We start from the raw sequence: 14,923 nt of genomic DNA on the forward strand, positions 1-14,923 counted from the left end.
TCCTCGAGCCCGGGGCTCCCTCCTATTTGCAAGGCGAGAGGAGAGTTTGAGCTCAGGTAGGTCTCGAGAACTCCCCTTCTGTTGTAGCTAATGAACAGATAGTGATTGCTCTTAAGAGATAACTACTTAGGAACACATCTATAGTACCGATTTGGATAAGTCAATTAACTTAAGTTGCATGTTTTCGGACGGTAAGAGGAAACCGGGTGACCTGGGGGAAACCCATGTGAGCACAGGGAGAATGTGTAAACTCCGCACAGAAACATTGGCTGGCTTGGTAAGGACTAAAACCAGTGACGTTCTTGCTGTGAGGCAACAGCACTGGGTGAACGTGCCACCCATCTAGGAAAGGAGGAGGAGTAGGTGTGGAAGAGGGAATTCTTTAAAACGAAGATGGCTGTTATATGAAACTTAGGATATTTATATCGGCTTAGGAATCGTTTGATTGGTGAATCATAAATTGGATAATGCGGGACCAGCCGCAACCAATCATAAGCAGGTGATCCTCTCGAAATTAGTTTATAAATAAACTTCACTTCGTTCACACTTAGATACGTTATTTGCAGGCTTGACACTATTTGCAGGTTTGGCATGCTGTCGCGGGAGAGAACTCTGAGCTCGGAGATAATTGAGGGCTCCTGCCTGGTCATTTAGCATAAAGGGGGTCCGAAATCAGGTAGGGCTCGAGAGCTCCCCCTGGTAAAAGGAGGAAAAGGAGATGAGGCAGAAGAAGGGGGATTCTTCCAAAATGAAGATAATGTAAGTGGGGCGAAATTGGTCTTTTTATTCAACCTGATTGGTTTATCACTGATTATGTGATCAATCACATCACATGCTCCTCTCGAAGTGAAGTTTATTCATAAACTAATTTCGAGAGGATCACGTGCTTATGATTTATCACGTCCAGTCTCGCATTTGCTAATCACTAATCTTCCAATCATATGAGCCCTAAGGCACCATAAATAGTCTAAGTTTTCAGTTCACTTTATCTTCGTTTGGAAGAAACCCCCCTCCTCCCCTATTCTCCTCCTTTACCTGTAATTGGGCGGCACGGCGGTCCAGTGGTTAGCACTGTGAACCACACAGCAAGAATACTGCCGGTCCTAGTTCGATAGGACCGGTGAGTGTTTCTGTGGGGAGTTTGTATGTCCTTCCCGTGTCCGCGTGGGTTTTCCCCGGGCTCTCCGGTTTCCTCCCACCATCCAAAGACATTCAACATACTTAACAATCAAGCTGGTCTAATTCCTTACGTTCCCTTAGCTACAGCGGCAGGGGAGTTCTGAGATCCACCGAGCTCAGGCTCCCTTCTTGCTCTGCCAACGGGAGGAAGCCCCGGGCTCGAGGAGCCCTTGAGCTCGGGGCTCTCTCCCGGGACAGCATGCCAAATAAGCTTTGTAAATCATCAGCTAAGTGTGAACTCTTGAAATTATTTTGAGGAATTAGCTATCTTAAATTTTTCTAATGTCTTAAAAATCACTTGGGTATGAATGCCAATTAACATTCCATAAAAAAACACTTTCTGCTATGTCTTCCTTTTTGAGCATTGCAATCGCATGCATTAGTTTCTCTTAAAGTGGCACCATAAACATTACTAGCCCATGCAGCGCAATCCAACCAACACATGTACACACCTGTGGCATGTACTGGGACACCTGTGTGACTTGAACTAACCAAACGGGCATTTACACTGATGGTGCTTACCACAAGAACGTTAAAAATAAAATAAAAGCTTTTATTAAATTCTTCGCATTCATCCATCGTAAGGGACTGTGAATGCCATCCTGCAGCTGTTACATTCAAGATGCAACCCCAAAATCCTTCAGAATGTGATATATTATAAATCATAGCATCTGTAATTAGCATCAATTAGCATGCAAAGCCAGCCTCTCATAAAAAGTGCGCAGAACTTCATAAGCCCCTCTTGGAAGGATGATTCAGATTTGTCGAGAGATGTCGAGAGTGTTGAAAACATGTTGTTGTATGCATTTGTGTCTACAATGAGAGGCAAAAGCTAATTTTAAACCTCACTTCCTTCGTATGGACTCTATAGGAACGGCTGAATTCCAAGCACGTATAAGTGTTAATTAACAATATTAGGATGATTATGAGTTTTTAACTTTTCATAAAAAATGACCCATATTTTTCATGTTTTCCTTATTTTTTTGTTAACACTTCATTTGGATAGTCCATTAGAGTATGAGTAAACTCTCTGCTTAATATCTGTTAATACTGCTCCTTCAACAGACATTTAACTGACTATAAGAAACTTTGCAAATTTACTTACATAAAAAAACTTACACTAACCCTAACCCCAACCTAACAGTCTGCTTATAATCTATTGAGAATTAGTTGGCATGTAGATGCAATGTAACTTAAATTCAACAAACGGACCATCAAAATAAATTGTGACTTTTTTTTTTAATTGAAAGATCATATAAAAGCTACCAACATGCTGATAAGGCATTTAAATATAGCCAGGCTATTTTGCAAGAAGGCACTGATAAAGTATTTTTTGTTTATTACAAACAAAGCTACATTTTGGTGTTGTGAGTGTTGCCATAGGAACAAATCCTTCCTGTGTCTGTGAGCAGGAGTAAAATCTAAGGGTTGTCATTTTGTAATTACGGTAATTCCGACACAACACGAGCACTGTATAAACCTTTGACACTCTGCCACTGGTTAGTAGTCATTCTGGTAGTTATCATATTATTTCACAAACACCTGAATAAAGCAATGAAATAATTGTTTTGATGACAGCAAATATATTAGGTTCTATATGGGACAATAACTGTGTTCAAGGTATACCGCAGTTTGGAAAAGTAAAGGTTTTAATACAGTTAACATTTTCTGCTATACCGTTCCTAACGTACGAGTAAGATTTTTTATTTACTTTTTTTTAGGACAATAGTATCTCCAGCAGAAACGATCTCCAAAGATGCTGTTTTAAATAGTAAAAAAATCAGTGTTTTTGAAACAATCGAAGACAGCAGAAGTCAATGATTCATCTGAATTATTTAGCCTGACAAGTTTACTGTTCCAAAATACTTTAAATGATTCCCAAATTGTGTTCAAAGGGGGGAAAGGTTTTGTTTTTTACCCAGACATTTAAAAATAATATATTTTAGACAAAGTAATCTCAATATCATGATACCGTAAAAATTTTATCTAAGGTTATGATAATCTTATCTTATACCAGCCCATGTCTATTAGGTTCCCTCTTTGGGTACAGAGACTTGAAAGTGACAAAAAATAACAATGCAAAAACAAAACTAGGAAATATTTTATAGAATGATTACATTATACAATATAATGCTCATTCCTAAATATATTCCTTTACTATAAATTATTATAGTATTTTAAATGTGTAACAGCTGGTTTTATAGATAATTTCATTTTTTGCTGTTATATGCTATAATTGGATAATCCAATTATGATTGGATAATAGAATGATTGTCAACAATGAACTAGCCTTGTCAAAACATCTGCGCTTGCTCCTCACGAAATGTGTTTATAAAACATCACTTCAAATCAGGCTGTGTTAAACATAATCCTTATCCAGCAGTTTGACTGAATAAGCTGTACATTTTCCTTCATGTTCTATTTTCAGACATCAGGAGAATATTTTAACATTTGGCATTTTAGTGTGTCATTGTATATGAAGAACATGGGGAGAGCTCTTTTCAGACTGCTGTATCTTTACCTCCTCATTATATTGCTTTGTAATTCACTGTAACAATATGAAAAAAGACACATACTGCATATTCTTGGTTTGTTTTTTGGATTAATCCACTGGAATGAAACAAGAAGCTTTAGTTTTTCTTCCCAATTTCTTACATTTCTTTCCAAGTTTGTTTCACATGCTTTAAAATGTAATTCTCTCCCCTTTCCCAATCCCGAATGGTTAATCTCTGTTCATAGCTATTACAACCTGTATATAATGTTCATAGTACATCCATTTGTAAACATTACCCATGGTTTTTCTACAATTGCATTTTAAAACTTATACCAATATCCTGCACTTGCGGCTATTGCAAGCCTGCCTAAACCTAAGCTGCATTGCATTGCCTTGCCTTGTACTTGGACATGTGTAATGACAGTAAAGATAAATCTAATATAATCTAAATCTAAATCTTATTGCTATACATCAAAATGTTGGAAACAATTTTTTCAACCAGTCATAATATACACTACATGACAAAAGACTTGTCGCCTATCCAAGTTTTAGGAACAACAAATAGTTACTTGACTTCTTGTTGATCATTTGGTATCAAGAGTAAGGCAAAAGCCTCTAGATGTAACCAAAATAAAATATGATTATGTGTTGATTTTTAATTATTTAATTCTTTTTTTTTTCCTCTCTCTCTTTGGTCTATGTTACAACACATATATTTGTATGGATGCAGACCATGACCAATCTTTTCAGTCTTATCTGGTGCACATCAAGGTTTGGATGGTAGAGTTCACACATAATAAAATGAACCGCGCTGATAGAACAAATCACACATTTTATATTAAACCAAACCAAGTGTGAACACCTTTAAAGACATTTTCAATTCAGGTTTGAATGGTACACACACCTAACGCTATTACTCTCTGATCTAACACTTATTACAGCTTAACTGCAACACGAGGGCAGATCTATCTCAGAGTCTATTGCTATCTGGGTACCATGACACTGGCAGACTACGTTTTTTTTAACACCATATCCATATTTTTAAACCATATTTTTAAAGAGGAGGACCACAGTGCATTTTTGAGGCTTGGTTGTGCTTATAAGATGCAAACCGATGTGTGCTTTATTTGTGGAAAAACACGCAATTAATTCATATATCTTACTTTGATTATATACAGCTACTCAGCTAACATGAAAACGACTGACATATTTCTAACTTCCTCTGAAAAGCCCACCCTCAAAAGGCAATTGATCAGCTAACATAACGTGCTGTGTTTCATGGATTGGCTCCATTACACCACGTCACGCTCCTACACCCTGGTAAAAATTGTGTGTGTTTACAACGGTTTGATTGATAAATATGAATTTGCAGCTTCATTGTTTGTGGTGCCAAACAGCATTTGCCGCTGGTTACCTCCCTGTTTACGTCCTCGCTACAACATACCATTAATGCTAGAAACTGTGCCTGTAATTGATACGTTTTTTAACAATTAAAAACACTTACAGGTTGTGGCTCACAATCCACAGCTTCGTCTGTTGGAGACGTTTTTAGCCGAATCCAGCACTGAACTGGGAGAGATTCTGGAAGCTGTCCTTTGTCAAATGCTAGCTATATGTATATTTAAAACTCTCTGGAGCATAACCAAAGTTAAATTGTAAGCAATTCTGTCTTTGTGTTGTGTCCTTTGGAAGCCCAAATTGGAAGCTGCGTGGGGTGTGTGTGCACGTGGTGAATACCAGTAACAGGACACCTTTGACGCCTGGATGTATTTTTTTTTTGTTGTAGTCCCCAAACTTTGTTCGCTGAAGGCTTTGCTAAGCTAACTCTGTAAAAGCCAATGTCTCCCTTTGCATTAAACTTTGAGCGTATTACATTCAGAGATGTTGTTTATGTTCACACAGCTACAATACACATCAACTGAAGTTTAAAATATGATATATCATAGTGGTGATATATAAACAATATAAAGTGTCATTAGCTGGGTAAATGTGAAGTGAATATTTTCAAAGTTTGCAAATGATAATATTAATAATAATACATGTAACAAAAACTAATTAGTTGCGTTTTCATTAAGTTCTTAGAGCAGCTGACTGTAGAATTGGTAACCTAGTAACCAACAGTAAACATTGCAAGCATAACAAAGACAGCTGATTGATCAAGTGGATGTAATGTTCGCTATTCAGCAAATGCATGTCCATAAAAACGCTGTTGTGCGAATTAAAGGACTTTTCAAGAGTTCACACTTAGCTGATGATTGATAATGAAGCTAGTTTGCCGTGCTGTCCCGGGAGAGAGCCCTGAGCTAATAAGATCCTCAAGCCCTGGGCTCCCTCCCGTTGTAAGGCGAGAGGGTAGTTTGAGCTTAGGTAGATCTCGATGACTCCCCCTCTTGCTTGTTGTAGCTAAGTGTCAGATATGGATGCTGAAAGGTCTACTCAGAGTTTAGCTAAAGTATTTGGATTAATTGTTTAGAGTGCTTGTTTTTGAACCGTGGGAGGAAACCGGAGGACCTGTGGAAAACCTACACGACCACGGGGAGAACGAGCAAACTCCGCACAGAAATGCCGTCTGGTTTGGAAAGGAATTAAACCAGGGGCATTCTTGCTGTGGGGCAACAGCGCTAATCGCTGGCCACCGTGACGCCCGTTTGAAAGGAGGGAAAGTAGGGTTGGGTGGGAGGGTTTCTTCAAGACGAAGATATTGAGATGAGAAAAGTCTGGTTATTTATAGAGAGTTAAGGATCGTCTGATAGGATAATCAGTCGTTAGCTAAAGTTGGAACAGCTGTGAACAATCATAAGCACGTGATCCTCTCGAAATTTGTTCATAAATAAACTTCACTTATTTAAAATTTGGAGCCTCTATCACTCAATACTCATGTGATTCTTCAAAATATGAAAACAATGCCAGTAGTGGCGGCCTTAAAAACGACTTTATATTTAGAGCTTATGTTTTTTTTTTTTTTTTTTTTTTTTTTTAAGTGGCAAGAAGTAGAAAAGTTCAACATCAAACATACCTTACTGGAGCTGTGGTGTAAAGTATCATTGTATAAGGCTCCCGTTTCCCAATTCTTCACTTTCATGAATCTAGGACATTTGGAGGGACTTCCGTTCTGTACAGCCTTGGTAGGAGAAACTCTTTCATAAGACTGTGGCTGTGGAAAAAAAAGAATCATAACACTTTATTAACTGCAGTGTACTTCAAATATACCCATTAGCAGACAAAATTCTATATTTTATTTTGTCTAAAGTTTTTAGTACTCTTTTTTCAGGAATAATTTAAACAATGTTGTGAGCAACACAGATGTTTAAACAACTTTATCAGTTCTTCTTCAAAAATGTTATTTATTATAACAGATCGACTAAAAAACTAAATTATAATACCAAATTCTTCATAAATACGCAAATATTGATGAATATAAGCACATATTTAAATGCACGTCATGATTTTGCCAAGTACGTTGCGATCCTGGATTATTCCCAAAATAGTTGGATAACAATCATGTAGAAGTGCATAAACCTGAATTAATAACAGAAGTAAAGCAGAGGTGGTAGAGATACTTTACACTTTGCACTGCAAGACTAAATAGACATTTTTATTCACTTGCCTTTTTTGGATAATTCTTTTTTTTTATCTGTTGTCATGTATAGCTACACTGCAAAAAAAAAAAGCTTTTCTTAGTCATTTCGTCTCGTTTCATTGAAATCTTAAATCAAGAACAGACAAGAAAAATGGCATGAGAAAATTAAGTGATGCTTAAGTTCTGTTTGAGATTATATCTCATTAAGATTATTTTTCTTACCCCATTGGCATAAAATTTTGCTTGTTTAAAGCAAACGATCACTTAATTTTGAGGTGTCTTTTTTTTTTAGAAAACAAAACAATTTCTTATGCTACTTCATAGCCCCTTTCACACATACAGACCTTTCCGGAAAATTGCTGGCAATTTTCCGGAAAGCTTGTATGTGTGAACAGGTCCTTTTTGAAAATACCGGTAAATTCGTTCTGGCTATTTTCCGGAAAGAGAAGTTGTAACATTACCGGCAATTTGCCGGAATGCTGCGCTGTGTGAACGCAGAAGGAAGATTCCCGTAATAAGCGCGTGCACGTCTAGAACGTGCTGACGTGAGACGTCTGCTTTAGCCAATCACAACAGTCAGACGCATTTACGTCCGCGCGGTTTGTGAGAATAAAAACCTTTGAATATTTTTCCAGACACATTTAGCTGCTAGAAGTTAGTCAGATCACGTTTATATGTTCTTCTTTATGCCAACTGTGTAAATAATCATCGATGAGATGCTTATGATAAGCCGTTGTTTGTTTACCTTTAAGCTTTGCGTGTGCCTTTGAAACAGCCTGTGAGCGCCGGCACACGCACATATTATGAACATCTCGACATGAGAAAGTGATCCTGCGAAAGTTGTTCACAATATTGATCATCCACAGAGTTTGTAATTTAGTCAAATGTTTACTAATACAAGCGCAGCCGTTTAAAGCTCATTTGTGTTGAATGATGTCAGAATTTACCGGTATTTTGGAATGGATGTGTGAATGCTCTTTTCCGGAAAATTTCCGTAACGTCCTCGCCTGTGTGAACAGCGTTTTTTTAAATATACCGGTAAAGTAGTTCCGGAAAATTTTACCGGTATCACTGTGTGAAAGGGGCTCATGTGTCTAGTATGTGTCTTGATTTATATATTTTTTAGATATTTGGATTAAAAACAGGACAAAACTACATAGTTTTTTTATTTTATTATTATTATTATGGTGGCTTGAGAAAGGCAACATACTGTTATACTACATAATTTTCCTCTTCTGAGACTAATTTCTACATGCATCTCATCCTGTTCATACTACAACCACCAAATTTACTCCAAACTGGTCTGACTCGGGTTGCCTCATATTTTCGAGCTGACCCGACTTAGTTTTCCAAAAACGGACCTGGAAAATTTGAAAAAGTCCCATTGACTTAACATTGGACCAAACTTTGTGACCAACTTTGCGTCAGACTGTCATACAGACTAGGGTTTGGGCTCAGACTACCAATCTGCCAATTACTGATGACCCTTCAGCTTACTAGCCACACCATTGCAACCACTTAAGGCACTTAAGCAACTGTCCCATGGACCTCCATTATGAAAAACTGCCATTGACTTTGACATACAAACAAAATATCAATCTTACTAGTAATATACTAATCCATACTAAAAACATACCAACAACAATCCAATCCATACTAGAAAAGTACTAACAAACATACTAACAAATATACTAACATTCTGGCAACATACTAATATACCAATCCATACTAAAAACATCCTAACAAACATACTAATTATACTAGCAACATGCTAATTCATACTAAATTCATGCTAACAACATGCTAGTTTATACTAAAACATGCTAGCAACATGCTAATTCGTACTAAATCCATATGCTATTTTGTACTAGAAGTATGCTAGCAACATGCTAATTCATACAAGAACCATGCTAATTTATGTTAGCTACTGCCTAGCAACTACTCAGTATACGCAACTGCCTAGCAACACCTTCTTGCTACGATTAATCAATTATTAAAATATTCATTAGTTGCAGCCCTAACAAAAACTGGTTAATGCATTCACATATAAACCGATTAACTGATGCTATAATACAATTTCACTAATAAAACAAGACAAATAAAACAATGTCAAGTCAAAAATGAAATATGTTCTCATGCATTCATATAAAACGAGGCTATTCAATTGGCGGCCAGCAGACCGAACCAGGCCCCCAAGGCAATTTGTTCCGGCCCTCCAAATAGTGCGACCAAGACATCAAAAATAGATTTAATTCAGTCGAAAAACGACCGCTATATTTATGAAGTGATGTGCGTCTGTTCAATACAGCACGAGCTGCAGAGCGTGAGTCAGCTGACATTAAGCGAGCAGCCGAAAACATTTGGATATGTTTGTAGAAAAGGCCTTTTGTTCAATGCACTGATATCGTTAATAGGGATGCAACAATTAGCCGATTCCACTATTAATTGAAAACGGTTAATTAATCTTAATGGCTTCTCAATGGCACGTTTCTGTTGCATGGAACAAAACTGCTGTAACTAAACAATTTTTTGCTAATACGCACAGATGTTGGATTAACTATAACAGCAGGCCGTCTTTTTTTTTCTCACACTTTTGCGTCTTTTCTGCACACAAACTCATTGTTTCCAATGGAGATGTGCGCATTTTGGGAGCAGTGCGCGCGTGGCTTGCAAGTGCCTCCAGGTGCACACCCTAGAAATGATCTCACGCTGTAGTGGGGAGAGTTGTGAGTGGCTTTCAGTGCAATGTAAACAAAAGATAAGTTAGACGAATTTTTACAAATTATTAAAATGATTATGTATGAACGCAGATAATAACAACAGTTCATTTAAATCCTTAGCTAATATATAGCTTAAATTAACATTAAACAAATATAATTTTTTTTATTTATACTTATTTTTATTTATTTATTCATTGTCGTTTATTTTCACTGTAAAATTATCACTCATGTTTAAAACAAAAACTCTCATTTATTTTTAAGTCCAAAAAGAGAAATGGACTATTGTTAGTTTTATAAATACTATTTTGTGCTGTATTTGGGTGCTGACCAGCAAAATGCCAATGACAATGTCAATAGCAATAATTAACACTTTAAAATATGAGCAGTTTTCATGTGATTTTCTAAACTAGTAGTGTTTTGAATTTAATAAATACATAATAATGGTGATAAACGTGAAACCTGATTATTCTTCAGACTATAACTGTACAAACAAAATCAACAATTGTTGCATCTCTAGTTACCATGCAGTTCAAAACATGAATGTGTCTGAATGTAGAAGAAGCCTACTAAAGCAATGCACTGCTTTTGTTTGTAAAAACATCACTGCATTGTACACTGTGGCTTTATGTAGTTTCAAAATACAACATATTATTGTTATAATGTAGAAAAAGCAAAGTGGATGTCTTAAGGAGCAAAAATACAGCATATGGGCTCTTATATTACTCCAGTGTCAACACTTACTGTATATTGCAAGTCATATCTCTCCGGCCCCTCATTTGGGATGCTTTTCATGAACTGGCCCCCATGACAAACTTATTGAATAGCTCTGATATAAGAGATGTCCTAAGAAAAAAACTTCACAATACAGCATATTTTAAACCAGTCATACGGAATATTAATAACATAATAAAAGCGCCAATTTTCTGTTTCTCTGTCTTCAAAAGAATGTTTTGGTTATTAAACCAGCCCTTTCCTTCTTGAAAATAGGATGTTTTGAGACAAATTATATTTGACAGCAAATGAACTTTCTTTGCTAAGTTCTTTCTTCTTATGCAGCTATTTTAACAAGAATTTCCCCACTCGAAGGCATCAAAGGGGATAATCAGCACTATTAAGCAAAGATCTAACCGAGCTTTGATTTTCACAGAGACTACAATACTTTCGAAGACTTGCCATTGGAAAGATGACTGTAATTTGCTCCATGTGCAAATGTATAAGAACTTCACATCAATGGAAATCAATCTAGAAGCCATTATACTCCTTGTGTAGACCCAGTGCAGAGGGCGATGGTTTCGGCACCACGTCCCTTGCATAATTGTGGTGGATTCTCATCATCTGAATGCAAACTTCAATATCAGGCTTGGCCCTTTATGTTTGCTGGAAGAATAGTGGGCGTCCCTTAACTCAATTGATTCGATCCTCCTCTGAAGACAAATCTGTCTCTGGCTGCACAACACACGATTATTATCTCAAAGGCACCGCAGCTGGCACGGAAAACACCACACTCATGTTTTCGCGTATGAGACATCTGAGGCAGAACAGATGAGAACAATCTTGTCACCAGTGAAATGTGAGGACAAAAGCAGATATGATACACTCTTACATATGCGAGCGTACGCCGTGACAGGAAGGCAGTGTGAAGGAAAAGGTGTAAAATTGAAAAAGGAAACTTCAGCCTTTTTTTTCATGACAGCGTCGCCCTGAGCAACGACTGATACAACCACATGTACGAGCGGGGTGGATTAATCGGCAACACACACTCATATACTACGGCCAATTTACTTCATCCAATTTACCTATAGCGCATGTCTTTGGACTGTGGGGAAAACCAGAGCACCCAGAGGAAACCCATACCAACATAAGGAGAACATGCAAACTCCACACAGAAATGCCAACTGAACCATCCAGGACTCGAACCTTTTTGCTGTGAGGGGACAGTGCTAACCACTGAGCTACAGTGCTGCCTTCAGAGGTGTTTTTATAAATGTAAATGTGTTGGAATGTTTAATGTTTCATATGGTGCACTTTAAGACATTGGATGTGGGAGTGTGTCACTTCGATGAAAAGGATGTGTTTTGTGAGTCACCAAATAGGCTGATGATGAGCGGATGCATCTCAACTCTGTGTTAAGGTAAATGTGTTTAAGTTTAATGTCACTGCTGTCATAGGTTAAAAAGGACAGTAAAGAAAATTTTATTAACCCAAGCATCCTCTTTTCATGACAAGCAACCAACAAGGTATTTGTTTTGACTGTTTAATGTATTAGAACAACACAGTTTGTATAATTTCTGATTGGTTTGTACTGTGTTCATTTACTGATACAGTTCACACGGAGTCAAAGGACATTAAGTATGGAACCAGATCAATCTCGAAAATACATTTAAGATTAAAATTCAAACATGCACAGCACATTTCACATGTACAAAATCCAATTTGAACTGGATTTGTGTATTTTTGAATCATGTGTTGAATTTACGAATTAGATTAGTATTTTTGAATCATCTTTTGAATTACCAATTGGATTTGTGTATTTTTAAATTGTGTTTTGAATTTACAAATTGTGTGATGAATTTACGAATAAGACGTGTATTTTTAATTTGTGTATTGAATTTAGGAATTGGATTTGTGTATTTTTAAAGTCTTTTGAATTTACGAATTAGATTTGTGTATTTTTGAATCGTGTTTTGAATTTATGAATTGGATGTGTATTTTTGACCTGTTTTTTGAATTTACGAATTAGATTTGTGCATTTTTAAATTGTGTGTTGAATTTAAAAATACATGCATTTATTCATTTTCTTTTTGGCTTAATCTCTTTATTAATCCGGGGTCGCCACAGCGGAATGGACTGCCGTATTCATGAATGGTATTTTTGAATCTTCTTTTGAATTACGAATTGGATGTGTATTTTTTAACTGTCTTTTGAATGTACGAATTAGATGTGTATTTTTGAATCATCTCCTGAATTTACAAATTAGATGTGTATTTTTGAATCACCTTCTGATTTTACAAATTGGATTTGTGTATTTTGGAATCATGTTTGTAATTTACGAATTAAATGTGTATTTTTGAATCGTGTTTTGAATTTACGAATTAGAATTGTGGATTTTTGAATCCTGTTTTAAATTTACGAATGAGAATTGTGGATTTTTGAATCCTGTTTTAAATTTACGAATGAGAATTGTGGATTTTTGAAACGTGCTTTGAATTTATGAATTGGATTTGTGTATTTTTTAATCATGTTTTCAATTTGTGAATTAGGTTTGTGGATTTTTCAATCGTCTTCTGAAATTAGAAATTAGAATTTAATTTTTCAATCGTGTTTTGAATTTATTAATTCGATTTGTGAATTTTTGAATCGTCTTCTGAATTTATGAATTAGATTTGTGTATTTTGGAATTGTGTTTTGAATTTACAAATTACATTTGTGGATTTTTTTAATTATGTTTTGAATCTAAGAATTTAATTTGTGTGTTTTTGAACCGTGCTTTGAATTTATTAATATAATTATAAGTGTGTTTTTGAATCATGTTTCGAGCATACAAATTGTATACTGTCTTCCAGGCAAAGACATGTTTTTAATGCGTAAAAAAAATATTCTCTCTGTTAAACAGCACTTTGGAAAAGATTTTGCATTCAAGGTATAAACCTGAAATAGAATAACTTATTAACTTACAATTAACAACGACAGGAAGAAAGTGTGAAAGAAAAGGTGTAAAATTGAAAAAGGAAACTTCAGCCGAAAGGCTTTTTTTTTCTTCATGACAGTGTCGCCCTGAGCAACGATTGACGCAACCACGTGTATGAGCGGGGTGGAATATTCGGCAACATCATCGACACTTCGAGACCACTTACCCACAGTGGAGCGCTTCAGAAACAAGCACTCCATACACTCACGCAGATTCACAGCCCACCTTCACTGCTGCACCTCTTTATTCAACTTCACGCTCGACAACGGGCACTGCGGGGGGGTTTGGGAGAGGACGGGCGTTTTGTCTACGTCTCTTCCTTCTCACCACAGCTGTACTAACACAAGCTGAGCACAGAGCTTTATTATGTAAACGAGTCACACGAGCTGATTTGACAAACTAATTTCACAAGCTGCTAATAAATAAAACATTCCGGAATGATTCATTAGCTGATACCATTGTGTTTCTTTAAATGTCATGGAAATTGTCTGTTTGCATTAATACCTAATATTTTCTTCGCATAACAATTTGGTTAGATCCATTTATTCATTTGTAAAGTGCATCCACCATCCATCCTTCCATCTATCATTCAGCTAATTCATTCATCTATCATTCAGAGCATTCATCTACTGTATAGATCATTCATTCTGAAGTAATGTACTTTTATATAGTGCATTTATCATATCTCATGTATGCACAATACACCCAAACATAGTTTCTTTGGATGTCATGGAAATTGTCCGTCTGCATAAATGCTGCACCTAATATTTTCTTTACATACTTAATATGGCTAGATCAATCTATCCATTTATATTTGTTCAAACAATCCATCCATACATCATTCAGCCTATTCATTCATCATTCAATGCATCCACCAAAAGTTTAAACCATCCATCCAACTGTATGATGCTCAGTCAATCCATTCAGTCCATCAATCTATTGATCAGTCCATCACCCATCTCTGTTCAATGTATTTATCCATATGTTGTTTACTGTATCCATCATCTACAGTTTAAGGCATTCAATGCATTCATTCATCTATCATTCATTTCACCCATCAACAGTTCAAACCATCCATCCATTAATCATCCACCCATCCATTCATCCAATCACCCATCCATGGTTCAAACCAACCAACGAACCATCCAATTAAATCCACCTGTATAAAACACATTCCATCCATCCATCCATCCATCCATCAATCCATCCATCCATGTGTAATTGATCAGTCCATCACCCATCTCAGTTCAATCTATTGATCC

General features: G+C 36.4%; 1 protein-coding gene across 3 annotated transcripts in view; it reads right to left on the reverse strand.

The window, feature by feature from the left end:
* The window catches only part of nos1 (nitric oxide synthase 1 (neuronal)), a 130,357-nt gene that overhangs the window by 72,298 nt on the left and 43,136 nt on the right, over positions 1 to 14,923 (reverse strand). For all 3 annotated transcript variants that reach the window (XM_073951027.1, XM_005165053.6, NM_131660.1), the window contains 1 exon segment: positions 6,690 to 6,827. In XM_073951027.1, coding sequence (XP_073807128.1) covers positions 6,690 to 6,827 — 138 coding nt within the window.

This window comes from Danio rerio, chromosome 5 (genome assembly GCF_049306965.1).
Source record: "Danio rerio strain Tuebingen ecotype United States chromosome 5, GRCz12tu, whole genome shotgun sequence".
NCBI classification, from domain to species: Eukaryota; Metazoa; Chordata; class Actinopteri; order Cypriniformes; family Danionidae; genus Danio; species Danio rerio.